At 42.9% G+C, this 25,911-nt stretch overlaps 2 protein-coding genes across 6 annotated transcripts; one reads left to right on the top strand and one right to left on the bottom strand.

The window, feature by feature from the left end:
* Positions 1 to 1,343: 1,343 nt before the first annotated feature.
* YBX3 (Y-box binding protein 3) lies at positions 1,344 to 18,582 on the top strand. Of its 3 annotated transcripts, none has more exons than XM_054630819.2 (9): positions 1,348 to 1,679; positions 5,716 to 5,779; positions 7,511 to 7,544; positions 12,324 to 12,413; positions 13,051 to 13,173; positions 14,358 to 14,452; positions 16,483 to 16,654; positions 17,702 to 17,802; positions 18,210 to 18,582. In XM_054630819.2, the coding sequence occupies exons 1-8, from the start codon at positions 1,463 to 1,465 to the stop codon at positions 17,765 to 17,767; spliced, it is 861 nt and encodes a 286-aa protein (XP_054486794.1). In that variant the 5' UTR covers positions 1,348 to 1,462; the 3' UTR covers positions 17,768 to 17,802; positions 18,210 to 18,582. The 3 variants fall into 3 exon arrangements, with proteins under 3 accessions (XP_054486796.1, XP_054486794.1, XP_054486795.1); XM_054630820.2 differs by having other exon boundaries at positions 1,352 to 1,679; positions 14,361 to 14,452; XM_054630821.2 differs by lacking the exon at positions 12,324 to 12,413 and having other exon boundaries at positions 1,344 to 1,679.
* Positions 18,137 to 25,911, bottom strand: SYCE3 (synaptonemal complex central element protein 3). 3 transcript variants are annotated; one of them, XM_077178397.1, is made up of 3 exons: positions 25,509 to 25,911; positions 24,799 to 24,907; positions 18,137 to 23,863 (listed from the first exon to the last, which is right to left on the bottom strand). In XM_077178397.1, the coding sequence occupies exons 1-3, from the start codon at positions 25,596 to 25,598 to the stop codon at positions 23,694 to 23,696; spliced, it is 369 nt and encodes a 122-aa protein (XP_077034512.1). In that variant the 5' UTR covers positions 25,599 to 25,911; the 3' UTR covers positions 18,137 to 23,693. The 3 variants fall into 3 exon arrangements, with proteins under 3 accessions (XP_077034512.1, XP_077034513.1, XP_054488356.2); XM_077178398.1 differs by having other exon boundaries at positions 25,713 to 25,911; XM_054632381.2 differs by having other exon boundaries at positions 25,210 to 25,613.

Genomic DNA, 25,911 nt, shown 5'->3' with positions numbered 1-25,911 from the left:
TAAAGGAGAAAACAAACAGGACCATGCCCTTGAGTGTTCAGGTATCAGAGAAGTAAGGAAAAACTTTGTGTGTACAGGAACACGTTATTTCCTTGCCTGTGGAGGAAATGGAGAAGGCCATGTCCCCGATGCTCCAGTTCAGGCATCCATCTGAGAGAAAATTATGGACTAAATGGGGAGAATGTGGAATTAAAATGGGGTGCTGCTGAGTGCAAACTGCAAAAGAGAGTAGAAACATCACCAAAGCTACACTCGTGAAGGCTGTACAAAAATTGGGAGAAGGACAGGGAAAAGGAAGAAGACACAGGCAAGAAGCCGAGAGAGAGATACGGGCAGTGGCAGCGAAACGAGGCAGCAGCGGGACAGCAGCGGTGAAAACGAAATGCCGTGGGAGGGTGGGAACAGGAGAACACCCGGGGGAATGAAAGTGCAGACGGGAGAAAAGTGGGAAGAAATAGGGGTGACCGCGGCAATGCACACACCCCTCGCAGCCCCCAGCGAGCCCCGCAGCCCCTCAGCAGCGCGCTCTACCTCGCACGGAGCAGCCGCACCCCAAACCCGCCCGCTGCCGCCCCCGCGCTATCTCCCTGCAGCGCCGCGCCCGCGCAGCGCTCCGAGCGGGGCGGCCTCAAGGACCGCGCACACGGACACCCGGACACACGGACACACACACCTATGTGTGGCCACGGACAGGCACGGACAAGCGGCCGGAGAGCGCCTACCCACGCCGTGCAATGCCATGTCCCCGAATCACGGAATACGCCCTGCGCTGGAAACGACCCACAAGGATCATCGAGTCCAGCTCCCGGCTCTGCGCGAGACCGCTCCCAACAATCCCACCCTGTGCATCCCTGAGAGCGCTATCCAAACGCTCCTTGAGCTCTTCTGGCAGCCTTGGGGCCGTGACCATCCCTGGGGAGCCTGTTCAGTGCCCCAGCACGCTCTGGGGAAGAACCTTTTCCTGATATCCACCCTAACTCTGCCCTGACACAGCTCCAGCCGTTCCCTCCGTCCTGTCCCTGGTCACCAGAGAGCGGAGATCAGAGCCTGCCCCTCCGCTTCCCCTCACGAAGAAGTTGTAGATTGCACGCGATGAGTTGTAGATTGTAGATTCTCTCCTCGTGCCCTGCAGTGCTATTCCACGCCACGCCACGCCACGCCACGCCACGCCACGCCACGCCACGCCACGCCGTGTCATGCCCATGCCCATGCCCATGCCCATGCCCATGCCCATGCCCATGCCCATGCCCATGCCCATGCCCATGCCCATGCCCATGCCCGCACCGCCACAGGACGCACACCCAACACCGCCCGCTGGCTGCCGGCGCGGCCCCTTTAAATGCTAATGAGGCAGCGCGCGTGCCGTGCCGGCCCCCGCTGACTGTGTTAAAACTTCGGCGGGGCCATTTTGGGGGCAGTAAGACCGAGCGCGGCCGAGCACCCAACACCTCCGCCCGGCACCATGAGCGAGGCGCCGGAGACCAGCGCCGCCAGCCCCGCGCCCGCCGCGCCGCCCGTCCCGGCCGCGGCTGCCGCGCCGCCCGCGCCCGCCGTCCCGGACGCCGCTCCCAAGAGCCCCGCCAGCGCCGCCGCGCCGAGTGCGGCTGTTGCTGAGGCGGCCCCCGGTGCCGCCGCCGCAGCCACAACCGCGGCGGCCGTGTCGGCGAAGAAAGTGCTGGGTGAGTACCGGGCCCTGCTCGCAACTTCGCGGCGCACCTGCAGCGGGCCACGGGGTCCGCCGGCGGCCGCAGCCCGGGCCGGCGCGCTGCCCCCCGCCCCACGCCGTGAGTCAGGCCGGGCCGCCTCCTCCCCGCGGGCCGGGGGAGCCGCGCGGCGCCGGCCGTGACGCGCTCGGGAGCTGGGCGGGAGCCCGTGTGTGCCTCATCGGCCCGGAGCGTGCGGGACAGCGAGCGCGGCACGGCCGGCTCAGCCCCTTCCCGGCACCTGCCGGTGGCGTCTCCCCCGGAAAGGGCTGCTCGAAACCCTGTGTGCCTCTCCTTAATGTTAAGGTCCTGGAACAACTTTTCTATCCATAAAGAATCTTGCTTTAGTAATGCTTCCAAGTTTAGTGGGGTTTGTTTGTTTTGAGGCTTTTTTTGGAGGGGCGGGGTTTGGTTTCTACTTTACTATCAGTAAGAAGACAAACGAAATGTCATGTTGCCATCTCTCTGCTCAAGCCCAGTGCGTAGCAAGTGTGACTCGTTTTCATTGCGATTAAATAGGATCAACCTGTTGAAAAGGACAGGACTTCAAATCTGCAGGCTGCTGCCGATAGGGGTGTACTGTTTCTAACTGTGTAACTTCTGAGGGTTTGGTAAAGGCTAAGTTGAAGCTGACTTACAGTGTAGAGTCCCAGATTTGCTTAAGGATACACGGGACCTTCTCTTCTGAAGGGGAGAACTGAGGTCTTGCTGCAAGAAAGTGAAGTCAGGTAAAGGATTTCTCTGGAGTGGAGTTAAAAAGAATTCTAGCAAAGCAGAGCTTGGAGGCACAGCTTGTGTAATTTTTTTTTTTTCCCGTTACCTCATTTGTCAGTAATTAGTACACAAGAATCAGCACATCCATATCTGCTGGTATATCTGGCTGCTTCTTGCCTTAATGTGGCTTATTTAATTCCTGGTAATGCTTTTACCTTGTTCACCTATTCCTATTGCTTGGAGAGAAGGGGTGAGGGGAAGTGAAGGTAGAAGTACCTTTCCTGAACTAGTAGGAAAATGAAAACCACCGTAGTGATGGCTTTGTAAAATGGCCTTATTGCTAGGCAAGCTTTTTATTAGGAATGATGAGGAAAATGATCACTGTAAATGCTAATTGAAAATTGACTTATAAATAAAGTCCACCTCAAATGTCTCTGTTAATGGTCACCTGTATAGTTATGTTCCCTTAAACCTTCTTTTACAAAGATCCCATTAGAAGCAAAATGTTTTGCTTGCTTGAGGCATCCAAATGTCTGGCTTCTAGGAATTTGGGTAAAGGTTACTCAACTTTCTCTTTTTGCTCGGTCACAGGAAGCTTTGGCTCTCCTTGTTAAAAGGCTATTTTGTTATGGGTAGGAGTGGCTGGTGATTGTTTCCTCTGATAGAGTCAGAGGACAGCATCTTGTAGAAGTATGTGAGCTTCCACTTGCTGGTGGGATGTACGTCAGCACATCAACTGCCTTCTGTGACTCATCAGTTTAGCTGGTTACTGTGTTTTCCTCTGGGCTTCTCCTCCTCCTTGCCAGACTTCCCTGCTCAGGCTTACCAGTGACTGTGCCATGGATGTTTGGTGTCATGCTTTTGTCTGAAGTTTTTTTGGCCCACAGTGATACTTAGGGGAGACTGTAAATGTCTAATTTTGCTAGCACACTGTTTTAGGGGGAATATATTGGAGTGTCCCCCATGGAACAATGTTGCTTTTAAACTTTGTGCATACTCCTCCACTTAGCAGCAGCTAGCTGGCCACAGAGTGAGTTTTGACAGCCTCTCCTTCCCCAGCCTCTTGACCCCTCTGAGGGTTTTTGTCATGCTTCCTAGACTTCTTCCTAATCTGGTTCAAGTAGGCTGACAGATTCCAAAGCTGTTTTGCAGAGGAGGGAAGGGATGATGTTGAGAGAAGCAGTGGTAGTGGCATTGTTTCTCAAAGCAGGCTGAAACCTGCAGGTACTGTTGGCACTATTTCTGTGTTCCCCTGTCCCCTCCTGTTGATTTGTGTGAGTGCAGGGAGCTCTTGTAGCCAATGCCATTGTGGTAGCAGGAGGTGTCTGTATGTGGTGATGTCCCTATGAAACTAAACCTAAAAGCACAGCTATAAATACTGGTGCTGAACACTGTTTACTGAATTAGTTTGGCACTGAAGGAATGTTTTTCTGTTCCAGTAAACAAGAATTCTTGGGAATGCATGTTGTACTAGGCAGAGTCTTTTTTGCTAGGTGATATCTCAGTCATGTGAAGACTTCACTGCTTCTGAATAAGAACATTTTCTACTAAAAAGTATATTAAAGAAGACCAAAAACTTCACTTCTAAAAGGGCAATCAGAAAGGGCCTGTTATTGACAGTAATAACAGCAGCAGTGCTACAATGCACTGCTGTTGTCAGATGCTCTTACTTGAGGGGTCGTGAGCCCAAAGGTCTGGCTGGCTCCGTCATCTCCTTGTGAATATTTAGAGAAGAATACAGGTGTATAGTGGATGAAGGTAACAATTTACAGTGTCTTCTTGCCTCTAGCAGAGTGGTGTGGACTTCTAAACTGGAGATTCTCTAGCCTGTTTTCCTTTATTGCCTCTTGAGTTCCTGCCACCCCCAAAACATGTATGTGAGGTTTTTAGCAAGCAGTTGTCTGTAGGTGACTAGACCCTTTTCAAGTAAGTATACGGGTTGCTTAAGTAGCTGTAATTGAGCTGTGTTAACAAGTAACAGCTCTTAAATTATAGAGGCTAGAACTCCCCTTTAACTAGGGGTTTGAAAAGTACAAGTTGGTGGTGTCCATCCATTTGCTGTGAGGTAAGGAGAGGTTGAACTGCCTCCATCACTGTCGAGTTCCTCCTACACATTCCTACAAGTTGGAGAAACAGGTTTTGCCAGGTCCTATAAGACACTGTAGTGTGGCTTCTAAGTAAATGCTGTTTTACTGGGGAGACAGGAGCTTGCCTTGATACTGAAAGTCACGGAACATGAAGTTGGTAACTTTGTAACTAAACAGTTGATGCCTAGAGAGGCTAACCTGGAGCAGAGGCTAAACAGTTTTAAAGGAATAAAGCAGGTATTTATTAAAAGTCCTTCAAGGGATGCACCTTGGGCAGTACAAGAATCCTGCTGTGGCTCTACCCAAGATGTATGACTGGTCACGAGTTTTCACACTTTAATAAGTTTTGGTCTTATTTACATATTGGGATTAATTGTCCAATTACAGCTTCAGGTTATGAGGTCCCATCCTCTCACACTGCTCTCATCAATTTGCTGTTGTTTGTACTTTTTGGGCCTGAAGCTGTAACCTGAAGCTTGGTCCTCAGGCTGGAAAAGGATTGTTTTGTCTAATTCAGCTGTGAAGAGAAGCTGCTAACATTTTATATGAACTTCAGAGTTACTAAGACAGTACGGAATCTGAAAAATATGAAAGCTACAACTTAAGGCATCAAAATCACAGATCATCTTAGCAATAGGAGTAATAAAAAAAAAAAAAAAAGTCTTGTGGGGTCTTACTTGGTTAGTGTGATGCTGACAATGCAAGAAGGAGTTTTTCCAGAATAAGGATGTGCTGCCTTTCCACTTGAGAGGGTTGCACAGTATTTGATACTGCTTCTTTGGGCAGTTCTGGTTTCCAAGGAAGAAAGAAGGGTAACTGTAAGTAAAAGAGAGGAATTGTAGACAGTTTCCTTCAGGTGTATTTCATGTCTAGCTACTAATCTGAAGAGAACTGATGAACTGCAGTGGGATTTTCAGCTTTGCTGCCCATTTCTGGGATAGAGAATAAAAAAAAAGGAATAGATGTTCTATTCTGAAAATAGGGCTAGGTTTTGTGGTGTGTGGTAAACCCTTGAGTGAAGAATAGTTTGTTAAAGTACTGTGTCTTGTTACTCCATTAGAATGAGCTGAACTGGGAGATGAAGGCATACTTTGAGTGTTAAGGGAACAGAATAAGTCTGGTTGCAACTTCATATGCAATTATAAAAGTATTTATGTAACATTATTGTACTTCCTTATATTTTAGATTAACTTCTTTAATTTTCTTTCCAGCCACCAAAGTTCTTGGCACAGTCAAGTGGTTCAATGTCAGAAATGGATATGGCTTTATCAACAGGTATGTTTAAATTCTGATAGTTGTATTTATGCTGTACTAAGACTCGTAGTACACAAGATAGGCCACGTGTTACTGATTGCAACAGAGACCTCAGGACCTGACTACAAGCTCATGCAGTTGATAGTCAGCTTAAGCCAGGCACTCAGCAAACTTTCTTAAGCACCTCAGCCCCCAATAAAAGGTTATGTGTATGGGGAGAAAACAGAAAGGGTCAAACTCTACAAATTTGGTCTGTTACCTGTTTCTCATGTTTACTTCCACTACACTCTTAATGAGCTACATACTCGTTAGTGACTGCCTGGCTTTTTTCAAAGGCCTGAGAAAGGTAGGAGGATGAGGGGAAATACTTTTGGGTAAACTTTAAGTGTTAACTGCTTGGTCAGAATACATCCAGTGGATTCTCATTGAGATTCCCTGATAGTATCTCACTGAAAGTATGCCAGGCCTGAGTTTCATAGAAATTGTCTCTTTGTATCTTTTGTTTTTTTCCCTCTTCTCTGGGCACAAACAAATCTCTTAATAGCATTGAGAATCCAAACAGCTGTAGGTGAGGTTGGCCATTTCTAGGTGGACATATGTAACCTTAGGTGCAGAAGACCCATGCTTCCAGTTTACTGGAGGAAACTCTGGCTTTTAAGGCTGAAATATCTTTGTGGTTGAGAGGCTTAAATGTTTTGTGTGCTTTTTTGAGGAATGAAACTGCTGCATGCTGAACACTTGTCTTCCAAAAAACATAACTGACAAGTTATTTCACTTTGCAAGTCCTTGAGCTGTTACACATCAGGCAGATTTGGGTGAGTTGGACAGTGCAGAAAGGGGTGGAAGACCCCACGTTCGTGGATCTGAAGCCAGTCGTGGTGTGGTATTAATCTCAGTCTCTGGAGGTTATTATCCAGTGTTACATAAGCTTAGAAGAAGAGTTTTAATTAGGAAGTCCTCTTAAAATCTGTAATAGCAGTTGATCTAAGAGCCTGGTTGTGGTGTAATAACTTGTTAGCTTTCTTCCTAATGTGAAATCTACTATTGCTTCAATTCAGGACAACAAATTTGGGATTATGCATTATCTTCACAAACTCTTCGACCCACCTGTTGTGTTTGTTGAGAAGGAATTGAGGGAACAGATGGCAGGGCTTAGGCTCTTTTTTGTTGTATGGGAACACAGATTCAAGGTCTCAGACTTATCTCTGTGTTTTGTATGTGGAAGCCTGAAGTGTCTGGCCTAATCCAGAAAACCTCACGTTCATATCTGGGTCCTCCTCCTGTGGACTCTCCTAACACCTCTTGTGCCTCTTTGCTTTGAATTTCACTGAAAGGAGATCTCTGTTAACAGCTGTGGCCAGTCCTGTTGATAGTCTTGTTTGACCTCTGGGGTAACAGCTCAGGTTGCAGTCCCTCTGGAAGTGTTTTTGGGGAGTTAGAGTAGTGAAAAACAAGTAGTCCAGTCATCAGCTCACCCTGCATAAAAGAAAACATGGAATATTTGCCAGAAGATTACAGAGAACCTCCCCCATCTTCTCACCCTTTTGAAGGCCTGGGAACCCTTTCTGTTCTCAAGCAAATGACCATAGAAGTTCAGAGCAGGGTTTTGGTAGCATAGGCTTAGACAGAATGTATGGAATTCAGGGCATGTGCTACAGGCTGGGAGAAGGAGGCTTTCACTTGAAAAGCCAGGAATTTCTATTAAAGTCTCTTAAGTCTAAACTCTCATGACTTCTCACTTTCTTTTCACAGAAACGATACCAAAGAAGATGTGTTTGTTCATCAGGTAAGACAGCAGGAGTTGTGCTTAGACATGTGTGCTACAGTAGGTTTCTAATGTAGCTTCCTGCAACAGCTACACAACCTTGTCCTGGCTTCTCCTTAGAGTATTTTCTGCAGATAACTAGAGTGGATGTGTATGTTGAAGTTTTCAGGGAGAAATGTTGGGTTGTTTTCCTTCTCTATGAAGGGCTAGGTATTTTAACCCTTCTTAACCCTTTTTGTCTGCTCTAATTTGAACACTAAAGGTGTTTTTTGGTGTGGTTTTTGTTTGGTTGTCTCCTCTTGGTGAGATGATTCCTCTGTGAATACCTTGCTGCTGTTGTCTGTCCTTCCCCTGTTTCCTCATGCTCCTTGTGCCTTTTGTTTCTTCCTACTCTCTTCACTTGCAGGTCTGTTCTGTCTGCCCTCCCTGGTATTGGAGAGAAAGTGATCTAGTCTGGCTCTTAACCAGCCTGGGTTGCCATCAGCTGTTTCTGCACAAGGCAGCTGCTCTTAAGCAGAAGAGGAGGAAGGCTGTGTGCCAAGTATGCCCAAGCAGAGAGAGCTTGCCCAGCAGCTCATTATTGGTTAACTTTCCTTGAGCTGTCAGGAGGCTGTTCTAAGTTTATACTGTGACTCTCAGGTTGCAGGCAAATAATGGCAAGACAGAGGATGCTGTCTCCATGCTGATGTCAAATGATTAGTTGGCTTAGATCTGGTTTTGCATCATTCACCGGAAAGTGCAATCTTGCCCCTAGGAGTTTGTCCCATATAAAATGTCTGCAGGCTCATGTGATCTTTGAGAGCATGAGCTTTCTCTGTGGTGTGACAGTATTTCTATCAAATGTAACCAGGAAGTTTGTTCCCAGAGCTGGTCACTGAGAATGAGGATATGTGCATATATCCTTAGCTGGTGAGTCAACACTGAGAGTTAGTTTAGTTCATGTGTCTTGATGACTAAATAGTGGTAACTGTGGTAACAGTGGTAACTGTTTCTCTGGGTCATAGGGTGTACACCCATTTTCTGAACCTGGCTGAAGCTGGAAGGGGATAAATCTAGTGCATGTTATGAGAGAAAATGATGTTGGGAAGTGTGCACAGTACATGTTCTTGGTTCAGCTGGTGGGCTTGAGAGCAAGAGCTGTCAGTGCATATACGGATTTTTGATGGTCATTTTCCTTCCTTAGCAGCCTGTGCTGTGGGCATGCTGACACATCTGTGGTCTGGTGGGATTGTGTCCAGAGGAGGGTGGGAACAGTTCTGGAAGAGAAACGTGTTCTTCTGGATAGGCAGCACTGCCTTAAAGACAAATGAGGTTTCCTTGATACTTGTGAGACAATATCCTGGAAAATGGCTGTTGTGCTGATGACAGATAACATGGATCAGTGTTATTCTGCTTGGGAGGGCTGCCAGCTGAGACCCAAACAGAAAGGTAGTGTTATCTGTGCTGTTTTGTCTCCTTCACCTGTAGAGGAGATTATTACCCTAAATGTAAACTGGTGAGTGTGTCTGGAGAGGGGTGGACACTTCCCATCTCCTGTGGCTGAAGTCCTTTTGGTGTGAACAAAACTGGCTTTGTTTCAGAAATGCCACATCATGTGCAGGCCTGCATCAGATTAACCCTCCTGGCAGGCTGCGCATGGCAGAGTAGAGCCTTCTAGTGCTGCTCTGGCTTGGCAGCAGTCAGATATTCCTCATCCTGTACATGGATGTGCTCGCTCCCAGACCTGGGACATTCTGGCCAGAGCTCCTGATGAGGTTGTCTGAGGAGGGAGGCAAATCCATGCTGTGAGCAAACATCCTGCTTCAAGCTCGCTCTGTGCTGATAGTGCCCTCGTGCCTGGGAGGGGCTGGATTACACTCCTAATCCCTTCAGAATAAGGCTGACCTAGTTGAATAGATACAGCTTCTCCCTGCCTCCCCTGCATGGAACGGCCGATCTCATGATTGTAATGGGGGGTTAGTGCTTGGTGTCTGGCTATTGGATGCTATTTATAACTAGTACAGATTAAAATGCTTTTCTTTTTAGGGCATGCATGGCTTGCTTTGAGTTAACCCTTTGTCTTGCAGGGGCCCCAGGCAGTGTTTTTGGGAAGGGCAGCTCTTCACTTTGCATCCCTGTCTGGTTGGTTGGTGCAAGGTGCTGCCCAGGGCACTGTGTCAGTCAGCTACAGGTGCTGTGAGCAGAAGGAATCCATCTGCCTCATGGGCTGCAGTGTGTCTCACAATTTAACAACAGGAAAAGTGTCAGCAGCCAGAGTAGTTACATTTAATTAGGTAGAGTTGAAATCAATGAGCTGTGAGGAGGAGTTAATCTTTCTCTTCACTGGATTATGTTGATCATGCACAGCCTGAAGTACCTGCGCTAGGAATCAGTGTAACAAATTTTGGCTGTTACTGGGACAAGGCTGGATGTGCTGATGATGTGGTGGTATGAGCATATGGAAAGAACTCTTTCAAACAAGAATCTGAACTAGCTCTGGAGGCTCTTCTGGTTGCCTGTTCATCAGCGGTCCCCATGGGAAAGGAAAGGCTTTGTTGTTGAGTGTTTTCTGTTAATATGAAACATCTGTCTTCTGAATCAGAGAAGCTGGAGCCTGCAGCATGCTGGTAAACAGTAAAAGGGAGAAGAGTGCTCTCTTCCCTCTGGATACACAGAGTAAAAGTCTTTTCATCAAGCTTAGAGCTTAGGCTTGTTAGAGGCTTATTTCAGTGATGTTTATCTGCAGCTGAAGTAGTAAAGCTTTAGAGTTTCTGCTTGGATTTCTAGGATTTACTTAAAGTTGTCCTGATTGCCTTTATAAAACAAGCTCCAGCCTACTGCAGCCTCTACCTTCTGCTGGCAGTTGCAGATCTGGATTCTTGAAGTTTCTGCCCATAAAGCTGGGAACAAAACATGTGGAATACTGTTGCTTTTATTTTCATTATGCTTTTTGAAGGGTATTTGAGGAGCTTCATCTATCTTATGTATACCCTCTGCTGAAAAGAAATTTTTTTTTAGTCCTTTCTTCTTTTGCACTTACAGAGAAGGGGGAAGAGTTTGAAGTACAGGTTATTGACATCTCTGTCACATGCAAAGCACAAGTTCAGAAGTTTTAGTCAAATAGTATTTGTTTCAGTACAAATAGTACTAAATCAATAAGTTCAGTGCAGATTAAGGGTTTTAGTAGTAGTAAATAAAATTTATGGAAAAGCAAACACTTTGATCTGATTTTTAGAAGTGGGACAGTTACACTAAAAAGTCAGGAGAAAGCAAACAAAGTTGTTTGGGATAATTGTGGAGTCTCTGCTTGCTAAAGTAATTCCCAAAGGAATTGACTTGAACAGGTCATTCTGTTTCTGTATTAAAAAACTCCAAACCTCTTGGAATATTTTTGCTTTGACAATTATAGTATGTACACTCTTGCATCCTTCCTTAGGCTGTTCAGGGATGCTTCAAGATATAGGGAAGGGTATGGCCAGAAGGACATGCTGGTCTGTGGCCTGAAACACAAAGGAGACTGTATTGAGCAGCAAGGAAAGTAAGTTTCCTAGAGTAGTCAAGATGAGCTTTAAACTGAATAAATTTTTCCTTCAGTTGGAAATATTTTGGGGCTGTTGTTGACTAAATATTGTTGCTATGCAAAGGTAACAGCTCCACTGATGGTCATTCTGCAGCTTTTATTGAACTGCAGACAGAACAGGACAACTGGCTCTCCTGTTTCTGCCGCACATCCAATTTCTTAAGCCAGGTTTATGCCCTGTGTTTCCATGTGTGTTTCTCTTTGCTGGCTCTGCACCTCCCTCCTTGATGCTAACTAAAGGTTCCCACATCAGGAATGTGAATTGGTCTTTAATAATCTAGTGCAAGATAATAATCTTTCAGTGAGAAAATAGCGACTGGATTAGCTTGTTCAGCGCACGTCTTGGTCTTTTCTCCCTGGCATCTTCCAGTTTGCAAAGCCTTGCCTAATGAGCAGACCACAGGCTTGTCTTGATAAAAGCCTTTTGTGGAGTCCTAGAAGTACTCCACAGAGTACAAGCAAGGTATTTGTTGACTGAAAATTGCTCCAGGAGTTTTGAGTGTTTCCTGTGAGTCTGAGGAGGTGTATAACTGGCTTTGATCCAAACCCATGTTGTTATTTTTATGTAACAATAATAGTATTATCATTAATAGCTATTATTGTCCTACTTTGGGGTTTCTGTTGCAGAGATGGCTAAGATTCCATCTGTCTGTTCTGGTACTATTCTGTGTTATTACAGACTCACCTAATATTTGTGGTCTCATTGACAGTGCTTAGATAAAATGCTAATTTGTTACACCAGAGTTACAGTAATTCTTTTCTTGCTATGACTAAGTTGCTGTGACTTGCCATGATACCATATAGTTAATACTTCTACAGAAATGCTCTGGGTCTTGAGTTCTCTTTAGATGGTCTACTGCTCTCCTAATGAGAAGGCAGGGATCACACTTGCTGCTAGTGCTGCCTTGGTACAGCTTGGAGGAAATCAGGCACTGAGTATGAACTCTGTTCATGCAGAGATTTGCAATAATGTCCATATCCAGTGTGCTGCACAGAGCGGATCGTGGAGCAGCAGGTGATTTATGAACTTATAGATAGTGAGAGGAGACCTTGAAGTGAGTATTGGTGGGCCTGTGAAATAAGAGACATCAGTCTATTTGAAATACCTTAGTGCAGTGAGTGCTCTAGTGTGTAGAGTTGGAATTGTAGCAGATAAATACTGCCCTTCCCTCATCTGTGGGGCTAAGAATGTGTAACATAAGTAACATAAAATAATATATTTTTATGCATTTCCTTTCAAGACGGCGATAAAGAAAAACAATCCACGGAAGTACCTGCGCAGCGTTGGTGATGGAGAGACTGTAGAATTTGATGTGGTTGAGGGAGAGAAGGTGAGAGATCATGAGCTGCAGGGTGTGGTCCAACAGAGATAATATCGCACAACTTTAGCTGTGTCTTTGATGTCTCTGTCTGATGTGTTAACCACTGGGTTGGTGGCATTCATATAGCTTTTCTGGGGGAAATCTGTTTTTTAAAGGTGTCATTAAGGCATATTTCTAGATATGTATCAAAGCTACTAGGAAACTGCATCCTAGTGCTTCTGGAATCTGCAGTTGTTCCTTGAGAGAACATGGGAAGCCTACAGCCTGCCCAGTAATTATGAACTGAGGCCTATATTGCCCTGAACAATTTGTCTTAGAGTCTGATAGCTTAATAACTGAAGAACTTTCAATTTCCTTATGCTTCTACTTTCCTGAACATTTTTTGAGGTTTATTTTTGACTGTCAGTTCCTTCTTGCTTCCTCCTCTGAACTCAGGCTGTTGGATAGGATTTCAGTCTCTTAACTCATGATAACTTTCTTGTTTAAGGGGTTGGGAATAACAAACCTCCTTTTGCCTTGTGCAGGAGAAAGTTCCAAGTTACAGTGATTCCTTATGCAAATAAGCCTCTTTCCTGTTTCATCTTCTCCCTGTAGCTGGTTGTTCTTTTCTCACACCACCCTGGCTACCTTTCCTTTGCCCTTACAGGGGGCAGAAGCAGCTAATGTCACTGGTCCAGATGGAGTCCCTGTGGAAGGCAGCCGCTACGCTGCAGACCGGCGCCGCTATCGACGGGGCTACTTTGGCCGGCGCCGGGGCCCACCTCGGAGTGTGAGTTCCATTTCCCTGCATTGCTGCTGCCACACACGGTACTGACAGGGCTGTTTCTTACTTGACTGTCTGAGGCGCTTCTGATCATGCAACGTAGGTCTATAGGTCTAATAAACTTTCAAGTTATGGTGTACAAGGCATCTTGACAAAACCAGAACAGTTTGGTATTGCAAAGTGGATAAACAGTATAAAGCTGTTGTAAACTGAGAAGTGTTATTTTTTTGAGTTCTTAGTCTCTCAATTATACCTCAACTGCTCTCAGATACTAACTGTTCCTACTATCTATCCTAGTTCTTTTGGATACTTAGTTATCCTGATCATTTTTATACATGAGAGAGAACATCACAGATGATTGCAGGGTTTTTAATTGTGTATGGTCATGGTGGTTGTGCAAAATGGCAAGGATACCTGTCAAACTTAAGGTAGACTACTAAGGGCTGTTAGGACGCCACAGCTTTTGCTTCCTGCTGGATCAGATGCAGAAGGTGCACCTCTGTTTCTAGGTATCTTGTTAAATTCCTTCTTTTGAGGGGAAGAATAATACACAAGAAACTCTAACTCATGTAACATTTTCTAAAACAGACATTACCAATGGCTGGCATTTAAAACACAAATTACAAACAAAAATCAAACCAGAACAAACACCCAAACCAATGTGCACCTTTATCAATTAACAACTAAAGGGGAAGATAACCACTGCATCTCTGAAAGATTGAAAGGACTGTGTAGAAAGATAAACTGTATTGCATCACATCAAACACTCTATATTAAAACATCTTGATATTGTTGTGTGGGGTTCCCTGTGTAGAATGTGAAGTGGTCTGTGGCAAATTTCTGTGTGATGTCTTTGTTAGCTTTTCAAATAAAGAATTGTCCTGATCAATAGCTTCCTTGCCATAACATGTACCCCTTACACTGCATTTCATGTAGTGAAATGCAGTTAATATGTTCAGAGAGAATGTTTCTAAGAACAGCTTCTTAGTCTGAGGAGCAGGAGCAGCATTGATGGCTCTTGTTTTGTCCTCATCTTAAATTTGCCTAAAATTTAAGCCTTTTGAGAATCTGCTGCTTCTTTTTACCCAATATGCTGGGATTTCTGTACTGATATATTTGTTTTGAGCTTGCATTCAGTGTTATGGTTAATATACTGCCTGTCAAATACAACACTTGTTTTCTTTTGGTAGCAGGGTGGTGAGGGAGAAATCAAGGATGGGGTCACAGAAGGAGGACAACTTCAGCAAGTGCACAGGAATCCTACCTACCGTCCCCGCTATCGCAGGTGGGTACAATTCCTCTGCTCGGTCATTCAGGTGCTTTTCTGCTCTCTACAGGCTTCCAAGTGGGGGAGCACTTATGCAAATGGTAGGCACAGTGGGAAGCATTTTAATTACTTGGAGAAATTTGTTTCATGTGCTTGTATGTTCAGAACCATAATGGCCTAGAAAGGGCAAAGAATTCTTAGCATCCCATTATTTCTCACAACTGAGCAGCATATTGAAGTGAGCTGCAGTGTCCATGTCCTCCCAGATGAACACTCATACTTTTCTGGATAAGTAATAACTTATACTTTATCTGGGACCCTGCTGGGGGTGCTGGTGGGTGAAAACTCGTGTGAGTAAGCTGGTAAATGTGGAGTTGCAGCCCAGAAAGCCACCCATATCCTGGGGTGCAGCAGGAGCAGCATGGCCAGCAGGCTGAGGGAGCTGACTGCCCAGTACTTGAATGGGGCTTATAAGAAAGATGGAGATTAACTTCTTAAGAGGGCCTGTTGTATTAGCATGAGGGGTAATGGTTTTAAACTAAGAGATTTAGTATAAATGGAAGGAATACTTTTTTACTATGAGTGTGGTAGAACACTGAAATAGTGTTCTACTGAAAACGTTGCCCAGAGAGGTGATAGAAGCCCCTTACAAGGTCAGGTTGGAGAGTGCTCTGAGCAATCTGATCTAGTTGAAGGGGGTTGGACAAATGGCCTTTAAAGGTCCTCAAGAGACTGGTTTGTCTGCCATTCACTCAGTTGCCCCTCATCATATTGTCCTTGTTTATCAAGTAGCTTATGAAGTCAAATTCCAATACAGAATTTAGAGATGAACTATAAAAATGATGTAATCCCCATTTTTTCATGTGCATGTCTGTTCAAAAACAAAAAGTAGGAGGTGCGTAACAGTGCAAGAGCAGCATCATGCTCAATTTGATAGGGATAACAAGATTGTTCTTAATTGTAATGACTTGCCTGTTCAATGCACAATGGATCCATCCTTTTGGAATCTGGGTATAAAACCACAAGCCTTCCACCTCTAGTTTGGGCTCTTCTGTTTATGCATATTCATGTTCAATTTGGCTCTTTTATCTAGGACTGTGGGAAATGGGATACTACTGATGCTTGCTGCTTGTTGGCATCCAAGCTGAATAAATTTAATTCCTGAAAGTCTTCATTAGTTTTGGGCAGTCAGAGATAGTGCCATAGCAAGCCCAGTGAGGCTTTTGCATGTCATGGGGTTGAATCACAGGCTGAGTAACTTGTCCATGACTAATGGAAACTTGTTATTTTCTGATGCAATTTTCCTATGAGAGGAATGATACAGCCTATCAGTGCACAACGCTTCTGTTTGAGTTCACAGATATTGCTTTTGTTTACAGGCACTCAATCCAGTGACTGGCACTTTTGTTATGTTCCTTTGGAAAAGTTAAATTGGCTTTTGGGACTAGGTGGCTGTGGATTAGCTAATGGGAACTGGATTTTGGCTGTGTTTTGACAGTTTATAAACATTGTTTATACTAGAAATCAGGTGAAATGCTCTTGTATACATCAAGAACATGGACTTGATAGCTTAGTGTTAATCAGGTCCAGCTCACCTGTGATAGGTGCTTTTCCTAATTGGTTAAGAGGGTTAAGAGGCAAAGAGCCAAGATCCAGGAATGGTTTTCAGGTAGAAGTGGGGAGGATTGCAAGGACTCCACCATTAATTAGGAATAGAACTAGGCTGGTAATTAGCCATGCCAAAGCTAACTCAGCGCAATCAGCCTGTGTGGCCACTACTGGCTTGTTTCTTCTGCTAGTTGCAATTCAAAGGGGCTAGCTGCATCTTCATTGTGGGATAGACAGCAGAATATGGTGATGTAGCTTCAGCAGTGAAGAGACACCCACTTTCCTTGTCTTTTCTTTCCAACCATATGTCAGCCAAACCCTGAAGGGATGGTTTGCTAGTTGAGGATGATTCTTGGTTTTGGGAGGTTTTGCTAGGCTAAAATTATTGTAGTTTAACCTTTCTTGATTTCATTCTTACCACGTCTTTTTGTCCCTCTCAGAGGGCCCCCTCGCCCACGCCCTGCCCCGGCGACTGGAGAGGCTGAAAACAAGGAGAACCATCACGAGGCCAGTGCCATGAGCCAGCAGCCGCTGCGCCGCGGCTACCGGCGCCCCTACAACTACCGGCGCCGGCCGCGCCCAGCCAGCGCCCCGGCACAGGAGGGCAAGGAGGTACGGACAGCGTGCTGCTCAGAGGCACGAGCACTCCCCTGCCAGGGAACCCTGGGGGAATTGGGCTGCCTCAGCCTGGGCAAGAGAAGGCTTTTTGGGGGACCTCATTGTGGCCTTGCAGGGCCTGAAGGGAAAGATGAGGTAAGACAGTTGCAAGGGTCTGGAGTGACAGGACAAGGGGGAATGAGTTAAAACTGAAAGAGAGTAGGTTTAGATTGGATATGAGGGAAAAAACTTTTCCCTCATGAGGATGGTGAGGCCCTGGCACAGGTTGCCCAGGTAAGCTGTGGCTGCCCAGTCCCTGGAAGAGTTCAGGGCCAGGTTGGATGGGACTCTGAGCAGCCTGGGATAGTGGAAGTTGTCCCTGCCCATGGCAGGGGGTTGGAATGAGGGGATCTTCAGGGTCCCCTTCCAACCCAAATGATTTAATGATTGTATGTAGCAGAGGTTTTAATGGGGTGAATGCCCAAGATCTTCTGCCCTGTGTGAGTTTTTAATAAATGTATTCATGTGCTGGATAAGTCTGATGACCAAATCTGACATGCTGATTTCCTTGCCTGCTTCTTCTGACCCTCTTTGAGAATAAGCGCCTGATCTTAAAAGGAACTTAAAAGGCAGTAGGATAGGGAGTGCTTCTGGATAGTTCTTAATTGGGGTCAGACTGTAACAATTATTTTTGAAGTGCAAACAGTTGTGTTTTCCTGCTTCCATAAACCTTAACTCTGTATGTAGCATGAGAGATGGATTTGAAAACTCTAGATCCATTTCCTGAACTGTTTGAACCAGATAATTTCAGGAAACTGTTTGCAAACAGAGATTCTACTTTAATGAGGAAAGATTTTCTCATTCAGTCTCTACTTCAGGTATTCCCTTGACAGAATCTGCTGTGTAATACTCAATTACAAGAAATACACTAAAATTAAATATTTTCTGGAGATGCATTTTTCTTGATTGTTTTAAAACCTGCATTATGCTGGCTGTACTGCTGAAGAGAGGAAGGGTGTGGAGGTCAGCCTTTGCCTATAATAAGAGTTTGTTGTGTCTCAGGCAAAGACAACTGAAACACCTGCTGAAAATCCTGCTCCAGTGACAGAGCAGAGTGGCGCTGAGTAATGTCCGGCTCCCCAGGCACCTTTACCACCGCTCAGGTAAGGAATATGGACAGTTCTGTTTCCCAATGAAAGCAGAGTGTGTATGCTTCTAGATTCTGGCCACATCACCTTGTGTAGAGCTTGATATTTGTGATAAGCTCTGAGAATGCTGTATAGGCAAACCAAGATACTGCTTTTCTCTTCTTTCTTCCCTCTGCCTCTGTATTTGTCACAAAGTAAGTTTTACTTTATAATTGATTTATTTTTTTCCAGGAAGCTCTCTGGTCTGTATAGTAACAGCATCTGCTGATGAGTTATTTTATTTTAGGAAGATCCTGATTATGGACAGGATAAGCCAGTTGTCAAATGAAAAGAATTATAACAGGCAGGATAAGCACATCTTGTCTATTTATTGAGACAGTGAAACTTAAACTGCATTTTTTTAACATGTGGCTCTTCAACAGGTGTCCTAAAGTATCACTCAAAAGTAACACCAAAGAAACACACAAGCAATAAATTGTCAACAGTGACGACGAAAGCAAAGATTTGAAATACCAAAATGTAAAAGAAAATTTACCAGCAGCTGAGATCCAGGGAACGCCTACAAGATAGATGCATGAAGAGAGAAAGAGAGAGCGATTCAGAAAGAACCACCTCCCTAGTTTTAACAGCAACTGTGGAGCTATTTGGTTTTGGGGGTTTTTTTCCCTAGAATTTCACTGTTTTGCTAGTATTGATTTTTTTCAATTTTTCTTTTGGTATCAAACTGAAAAGGGAAAAAAAAAACAAAAAACAACCAAAGAACTAAAATTGAAATAAAATGCTTTTTGTATTGGATGCTGGTGCTAAACCTCCCAAGTGTGAGTTTTTTTTCTGTGCCAGTCCTGTTCACTGCAGGACATGGGGAGGACAAACTTCCGCTTTCCTTGTTAAGATCTATTTGAAACTGTGCAGCATGGGTGACGTTCCTCACAAATAAAAGTGATTTCAACTACCAAAAAAAAATCTGGTTTAGAGTATTTTTTCATGTTTGTTTATAAAATAATTAATTATTTTAATCTTGTTCTTGTTCCTTCAGCACTTATATGTGAAAGAGAGCTTCCTCTTTGGTGTGTCTTGGTGGATGATACCTGAGCATGGTTATGTGGATATACTTTTGTATATTGATTTCTTTGCAGAAGTTTGTACTAAACAGCTATAATTTACAGTGTTCCCTCTGTTCCTTTCGCTCTAATGATGTTTAATAGTTGGGTTTTCCTGTTACTGTCTTGTGGCAGGAGTTTGGGGGATGTGGAGTGAGTTCCTGGAATGTTTTTTTCTCATCTGTTTTGCTAGGTTTTTGTGTTGTGTAAACAGTAGAATCCAAGTTTTGAGACTCTGCTCAAGGACACTTGTGTAGTAACTACCACTTTATCTAAGCTTCTGTTTTGAATAATGTTTGACTGGCTTCTCCACTCTATTTCAAACCAGTAAAATCTCTGTACCTGTGACATTTGTGTTAATGGGCAAAGTACTCAGCTATCTTATAATGTCAGTGGTGTTTTAATGTTTCTCCCTAAAATTTGGCTGTCTTCCAGGTGTTGAATCTGGGTGCATATCTTGTGTCCTTCATTGTCTAGTCCAGCATTTCTCACTGTCTCGCAGTTGCTGTTGCCCAAATCCTAGATAAGCATATTTGTTTCTCAAACAAATAATCCTGTTATTCTTCAGGAATTGAGTGGAGAGTGCAGGGCATAATTGCACTCAAAAGGTTTTTGCTTCCAGCTTCTGGGAGGTGAGGAAGGGCCCTTGCACCCTATTGCCTTTGCCTTGGGGACAAGGAGGGTGGGAAGAGGCTGAGTGGTGTCTGAGCTGCAAAGCTTACAGCTGCCTGAATTGCAAGGGATTAGGAACCTTTTAATGGTTGTGAAGTGAAAGCCATAGGCTTGGTTGAGGAAGAAATCTTCACTTGGAAGATCAAGAAATATGTCTGTTTTGACACAAAATGCAATAAGGTGAGGAAAATATAAGTAATGGTACCTTAAAAAAATTCTTAAGCAGGATAAATTCTTTAGGCTTAAATTTTGCTCCAAACTAAATGTGCAGACATACTGGGGAGATGTTGATAATTTCACCATAATAAGGAGATGCAAGATATTCATAAATACTGAAGTGTTACTGCAGAACTTGTCATAAAAACTACTTTAACTGCCTTCAATAGGTGTTTTTCCTTGAGAGATTTGACAGGCTGAAGACAATTTTCTTAATCTCTGCAAAAATGTAGGTCAGATTGAATCAGGTTAACAAAAGTACCTAACTAGCCTTTTTTTTTTTTTTTTTTAATGAATGGAGAAAGTGAGAGAGAGAGGCAAGTAATGTCCTGGCATTGAGTTCTATTTGTTATTTCTTTCCTGCCTCTAGTAAGAATGTTTGCATAAAACAGAAGCCAGTGACTGACATAACCTACTTCATCCCTCTCGGTTACCTGGTTATGAAAATGTAAGCTTAACTCTAGCAAAGTTTAAAGCACTTACTGAAATTACATCTTAGATGTCTTGGGCTGTACATAAGTTGTTCCTTTACTAAGCCTCTTAGGCTCTTCTTAGCTGAATTTCCCAGAAAAAAAAAATAAACCTGGTGCTTAATAATGAGGGTCATATCTCTTGGCAGCTGGTGCTTGTGCTGTAAATAAGACTATGGGTTATTTGCCTCGAGCAGAATTTCAGATGAGAGCTAAGTTTGTGTTGTGTTGGTTTGATTTTTTTAAAAAACATTTAGCTCCATGGATTTTGAATTTGCGGAGTAGCTAATGTGCTGCAAAAATATTCCCTGTGGCTTGTGAACTTTTGAGGAGGATAAAGAAAGGAAGAAGACAGTTCTGTAGGCCTTCCTTTGTGCATGGTTTCATTTGAACATAATTGCAATACAAGGCATTCACAGCCTGGTGAGAGAAATAAGTGTACTGTAAGCTTCTGTCTCAGACAGTGTTGCTGCCGTGGGAGAACTATACAGGTGCAACAAGTGCCTTGGAAGTGAAACACTTTCTGTTGGAAAAAGCTCTGGAAATCAAGCCTGTGCTACATAGTTTGCTATGAGGCCTATGAAATCAGCTGTGGATGTCTGACTCTGTTACTTGTGGATTTTTTACAGAGTCTCTTTGCAGATCCCGAGTTCAAAGCCATGGCCTTAGACATCATTCTGCTTTCTGCTGGTTTGGCTTTTTGGAGAACCAATGAGCCTTCAGCACTGCTGTGGTTCTGTAGAGAATCTGTAGACAGAAAGTCCATGCTCTGAAGTCCTCAGAGCTGTAGGGAAAATCATCTGCTGGAGCCAAGTGGCAATGGGATCCTTCCACAGGTGTAAATGGGATGAGAAGATTTTGGAGGCCATGTCAAATAAGTGGTAGCTTAAACTTTCTGGTTTGTGCTGTTTGCAATAATGGAGCAAGGCTGCTATGACTGAATTTTGAGTCCTAGAGCAGGACAACGATGTACTGAGCAGAAAATAGATCTTGATGACTTAGTACCACCAGCTGATGAGTAATTGATATCTTAAGGTTTTAAAATGTGATAGAAAAGACTCAGAGCTTCATGATATTTTCTGACTAGTGTCAAAATACATTATTGTTCAATGTTTGGCTGTAAGTTTTGACTTGTAAATAGTGACTTGAGTAGGACCACGAAGGTCCTTAGAATTAATCAGTTATACACTGCCATTTTCATGCCAGTAGTGCCTGTGGTACAGTTCTTGTTCAGAAAAAAAAAAGATTATTTTAATAGTATGTGTAAATAGATATATTTACATATAATTTTATATATTTTTTATATTTAATATATATAATAAATCTGTTACAGATTCAATTTCAGGAAAAATTGCTGCAAGAATGTGGACTGAAATTTTGAACATATGCTAAAACATAAAACAGCTCATATGTATTCTTGAGCCTTTCTGAGGTAATTTGGGCTATAATAAAGATATGGAGGGCAGTAGTAGTAAATGAAATAAATATTCTAAACAGAGCTTTAGGACACGTTCTGACAAGGTCAAGATGCCTGAGTGTGAAATGTTCTCCTTTCAGCACTCTTTCAGTTGTTTTACACTGGAAAGAAGGGCACAGTTTGAACCAGAAGAATTTCCATCAGAATTATACAGGAAGCTTTGTATAAGTCTCATCTGTTTCTTGGTAAGAAACTGTTAATGGAAACAATACTCCAAAATATTCTCAATACTCTAACGCAGAGTATTGAGAATATTTATGGCTCCACTTGATGGCTCTTGGATAGGTTAGTCTTGGACATCAGCCTCTTGACCTGCCAACAGGTGCAGTGCATAACTAAGATCAGTAAATTTTGCTGTGTCATGAACGGTGAAAGCATTGCAGTGTTACACCCCACACAACTGCTGACACTTCACATCACAGAAAATGGGTGCTGGGGAGTTAAGAGATGTCAGCAATCTAGTTTACTGGTACAGTTATGTGAGCACTAGATGGGGCTGTTACTCCACTTAATTTTTTCTGGAAATTCATGGACACACCCCTCTGACAAGAAATAAAGGTGTTGCAATGTGAGCTATCTGGGTTCTGCTGCAGGCTCGAGGGGGGCTGAAATAGGGTAGATGGTAACAACCCAGTAAATAAATAAAGGATAAAAATAGCAAAGTAAAAATATAAATATCTTGCTGTATAGTTTTTCTAGAAATAAGCATTGCTGCCTATCCCTAACTTTCCTCTCATAATCATCACATAAATGCAAAGAAAATCTTGGGGAGAAGTGAAGATCTACCCATGGGAATGTCAAGTGTAGAGTTCAAAGTTTGTTCTTACCATTTGTATCTCTAGAAATACTTGGTATTAAAAAAAAAGCAAACACCCAAAGTTAAATTGCCTGCATATTTTTTACTTCAGTGGATAAACATTTTGTCTGAATTTAGATCAACCACTCTCAAAGAAATACACAGCCTAAACATTGGCAAACTTCAGGGATTATTTAGATGTGATTTAAATCATTACCTCTTCAGAGGAGATGGAGGTGCTCTCACTTGCTGCATGATGGTTACTTTCTAGTTAAAAGAGACTGATTTTAATGAAAGGGAAGGTCCTTAAAACTTAGTGCAGTGAATTCCATCTCTGATAAATTACTCATTTATGTAAAACCAGAAACCATAAGGTGCTGCTCTTAATCCACATCCTGACTAAAGAAGACATTTTTTAGTCCTTTTCTAATATTTTACAGTAAGAATGTATGGAGAAAAGCATATTTTATAACATGATTAGTATTTTCTGCAGCAATGCCACCACACTCACTGCAGTCTATAATGGTAAAAAAATTTATTTCATGCTATCTTCAGAGGGTTTGAGAGGAACAATCTTTCTGTGGAAATGAGTTCAAAGAAATGGTTAAAAATCTAATGGAAGAAGATGCAACAACTGTAGATGATCTATCTAAATAATAAAACTATGTAATTGAACACCTAGATGATAATACTAAATAAAACCATCTAAATCTATCTGCAGATCTAGAATTTAACCTGTGTTTCATTTGGGAAAGTAAGCAATTCTTCAGTTTTTGAAAGGCATGGGCTAGTGCAATGCCATTAGGCTGGTCCTCTACAGCAGCTTCACCATCCCCCCAGTTTGTTCAGGTTTCTAAGAATTTCAGTTATGCTGACCATGGAGTATGATCTTCCAGGGAAAAGGTCAGAGGGTGTGTCAGTTGTGTGTGCAAACTCTGCAGGGACTACTGATGGGCATTATGCAAATACACCCATTGCTGCCTTTTACTCTCAACTATATGAAGCTATATGTGTAATCTCATTAAAATAATTCCACAGACATTCACAAATAAGTAGTTCTTAGCAAGAGGAAAGCCCATTTCCCACAGTGCCTGTGAAACCTCCACAGCTGGGAGAAAAAAGGACTTAAGTGATTTTCCAAGGAATGTCATTCTGGCAGCATGACCAAGTTCAATTTATTCCTTTTTTTCCCCTTCACCTCTAGATTCCAGTAGCACCTCTTGCCATTTCTTCTCCATCTGCTCTTTGCACATCAGGAAGACATCTTCCAAGTGCTGCATGGCGTTGGACAGGTCTGGGTTGGTCTGGATGGCCGTGTAGTCGAAAGTCATCCAGGTTGTACGCACTGCAAACACAACACGTATTACTATTTTCTGGCCAGGAAAAAGCAATGACTGATTCAATAAATAAATTCAATAAGCAAATTCAATTAATAAAATGAATTATTATCAGTTGGGATCTCAGAGAAGGCTGGAAAATAAAATGGAAACTGCCTACAGTAATACTAGATTAAACAGAGTGTTCAGTATTACTTCTTATAAATGTCTCAAAATAGTTCATAATGAAAGTACACTGATGTAAATTATGAAACAAGGATGGACACTTCATCTAAAAATGACAAAAAAACAGGTAATCAAATGGGAAGCGTCAAGAGAGTGTTTTAAAATATATGAATATATATAAGGAGTCCTCCCTCCAGACCGGTTACAGCATGTGTTAGGTGAGGAAGAATAAGATCAAGGAGATTGCAACAGAGATGAAATATTTTAAGGACAACTTAAGTAATGAAATTAATCTTGAAATAATCAGTACCTTAAATAATGGAATTGATTTTGAAATAATGAGTATCTGATAAAACTGAGCAAATAGTTTTAGCACTTATGCACTAATGTACAGTTACTTACTTCCCCTTTTATTTTACCAAGAATTCACTATAGTACACTGATCTGAGAGGTGATATGTATCCATGTTTTAGAATTAAGTCTCATTTTATAGACTATATTTTAACAATTGTACATTAAAGACCTTAGTAATATTTCTTTTTTTAACCAACACTCTGAACTAAGCATGCGTCATCACCTATTGATTTTTAATTCTGAGCCATCTGAACCACCTAAATTATTTGTATGCTTTTTCACAATTAAGAACACGAGGGCATTAGTTGATGGTGATTGTTTTAATTACATTTCTATCACACAGAAGTTTACAGAATTAATATAAAAATAAATCTTCAGTGTTTTTAGTACAAAAATCCATATCATTCCTAACAAAGACCTGTACCTGTTAGTTTTTCCATTTCCTCCAGAAGTTCCTCCATATCTGTTTTAATGTTCTCCACCATCTTTCCCCAGTTATAATAGTTTCCTTCCTGAGATTCTGATTCAGCCATCTATAAGGAAATCAGGAATTTCCTACTTTATTTTACTCTAAAGTGAGTTGATTTTCATAGTTGAGACCAAGTAACACAGCAATAAAAAAATAAAAGCATATACTTTTTAGATTACATGTGAATTCAGTAAGAATCTGACTTTAAGGTTACTGGTCATCTGTATGCTGCATATTACTTGTGACTCATTTTGAAATTAGTAGAAAGAATAAGCTAAAATATGCTGTGCTTGTGCAAAATAAAGATTTTTGGTATGAGTAATAAAAGATCATTGTGTCAAACTCTTCACTAGCAAACTTCATTACCCTGTTACAGTTGTCTTCCAGCTTCTCTCCCAAATACTCTGATCCAGGGCAATTCCTTATTTTCAAAGTTAGTTGTAAAATCCCCATTTGTAACCAGTATTTATTTCACAATTGCAGGCGCCAGACAGGTTAAGTACAATCACAAAGTTCTGTCACCATAGAGGCAGATAAGTGATTATGATTCCCTAAGTTCTGATTAGTTGTAGGGAATGAAATTCTAGGATGTAAAAGTGCTTGGGGCAAAAATAGAGTTTTAGAACCTTTAGAACCTTCACCGAAAATGTAACAGAAAGTATTGCCTTTAATTTCCTTTTCTGAAAACCATCAATGGATAGGACGGAACTTTGAAGAAAGAGACGGAAGAGCTTCAGTGTAGTGACTTTATACATCACACTGCAGAGTTTTTATCCCATGATTTCTCAGACTCAGTAGGTATCTATTTTCCGGGGTTTATTGCCGGTATGTGCGGAAGGAACGCGATCGGTGGTTTGTAGTGGCCTTACAGCATTGTAAATCGGCGGCAAACCTCGGACGCTAAGTGTTCCAAGTGTCTCTTCGTACAACGAGGTAAAACTGAAGTTAACCGTCCATCCCCCTTTAGAGCCCAAGCCGGGGTGCTGTCCCACACCACGGGCACCTTTCGGCCGCCGCCACGGCCGCGTCCCCCGGTGCGCCGGGGCCGCGCCGCCGACCGCCCTCAGG

The sequence above is a fragment of the Agelaius phoeniceus genome, chromosome 5 (genome assembly GCF_051311805.1).
Source record: "Agelaius phoeniceus isolate bAgePho1 chromosome 5, bAgePho1.hap1, whole genome shotgun sequence".
Taxonomy (NCBI): domain Eukaryota; kingdom Metazoa; phylum Chordata; class Aves; order Passeriformes; family Icteridae; genus Agelaius; species Agelaius phoeniceus.
Note: the sequence above shows the minus strand (reverse complement) of the source record. Positions and strands in the feature narration are given on the sequence as shown.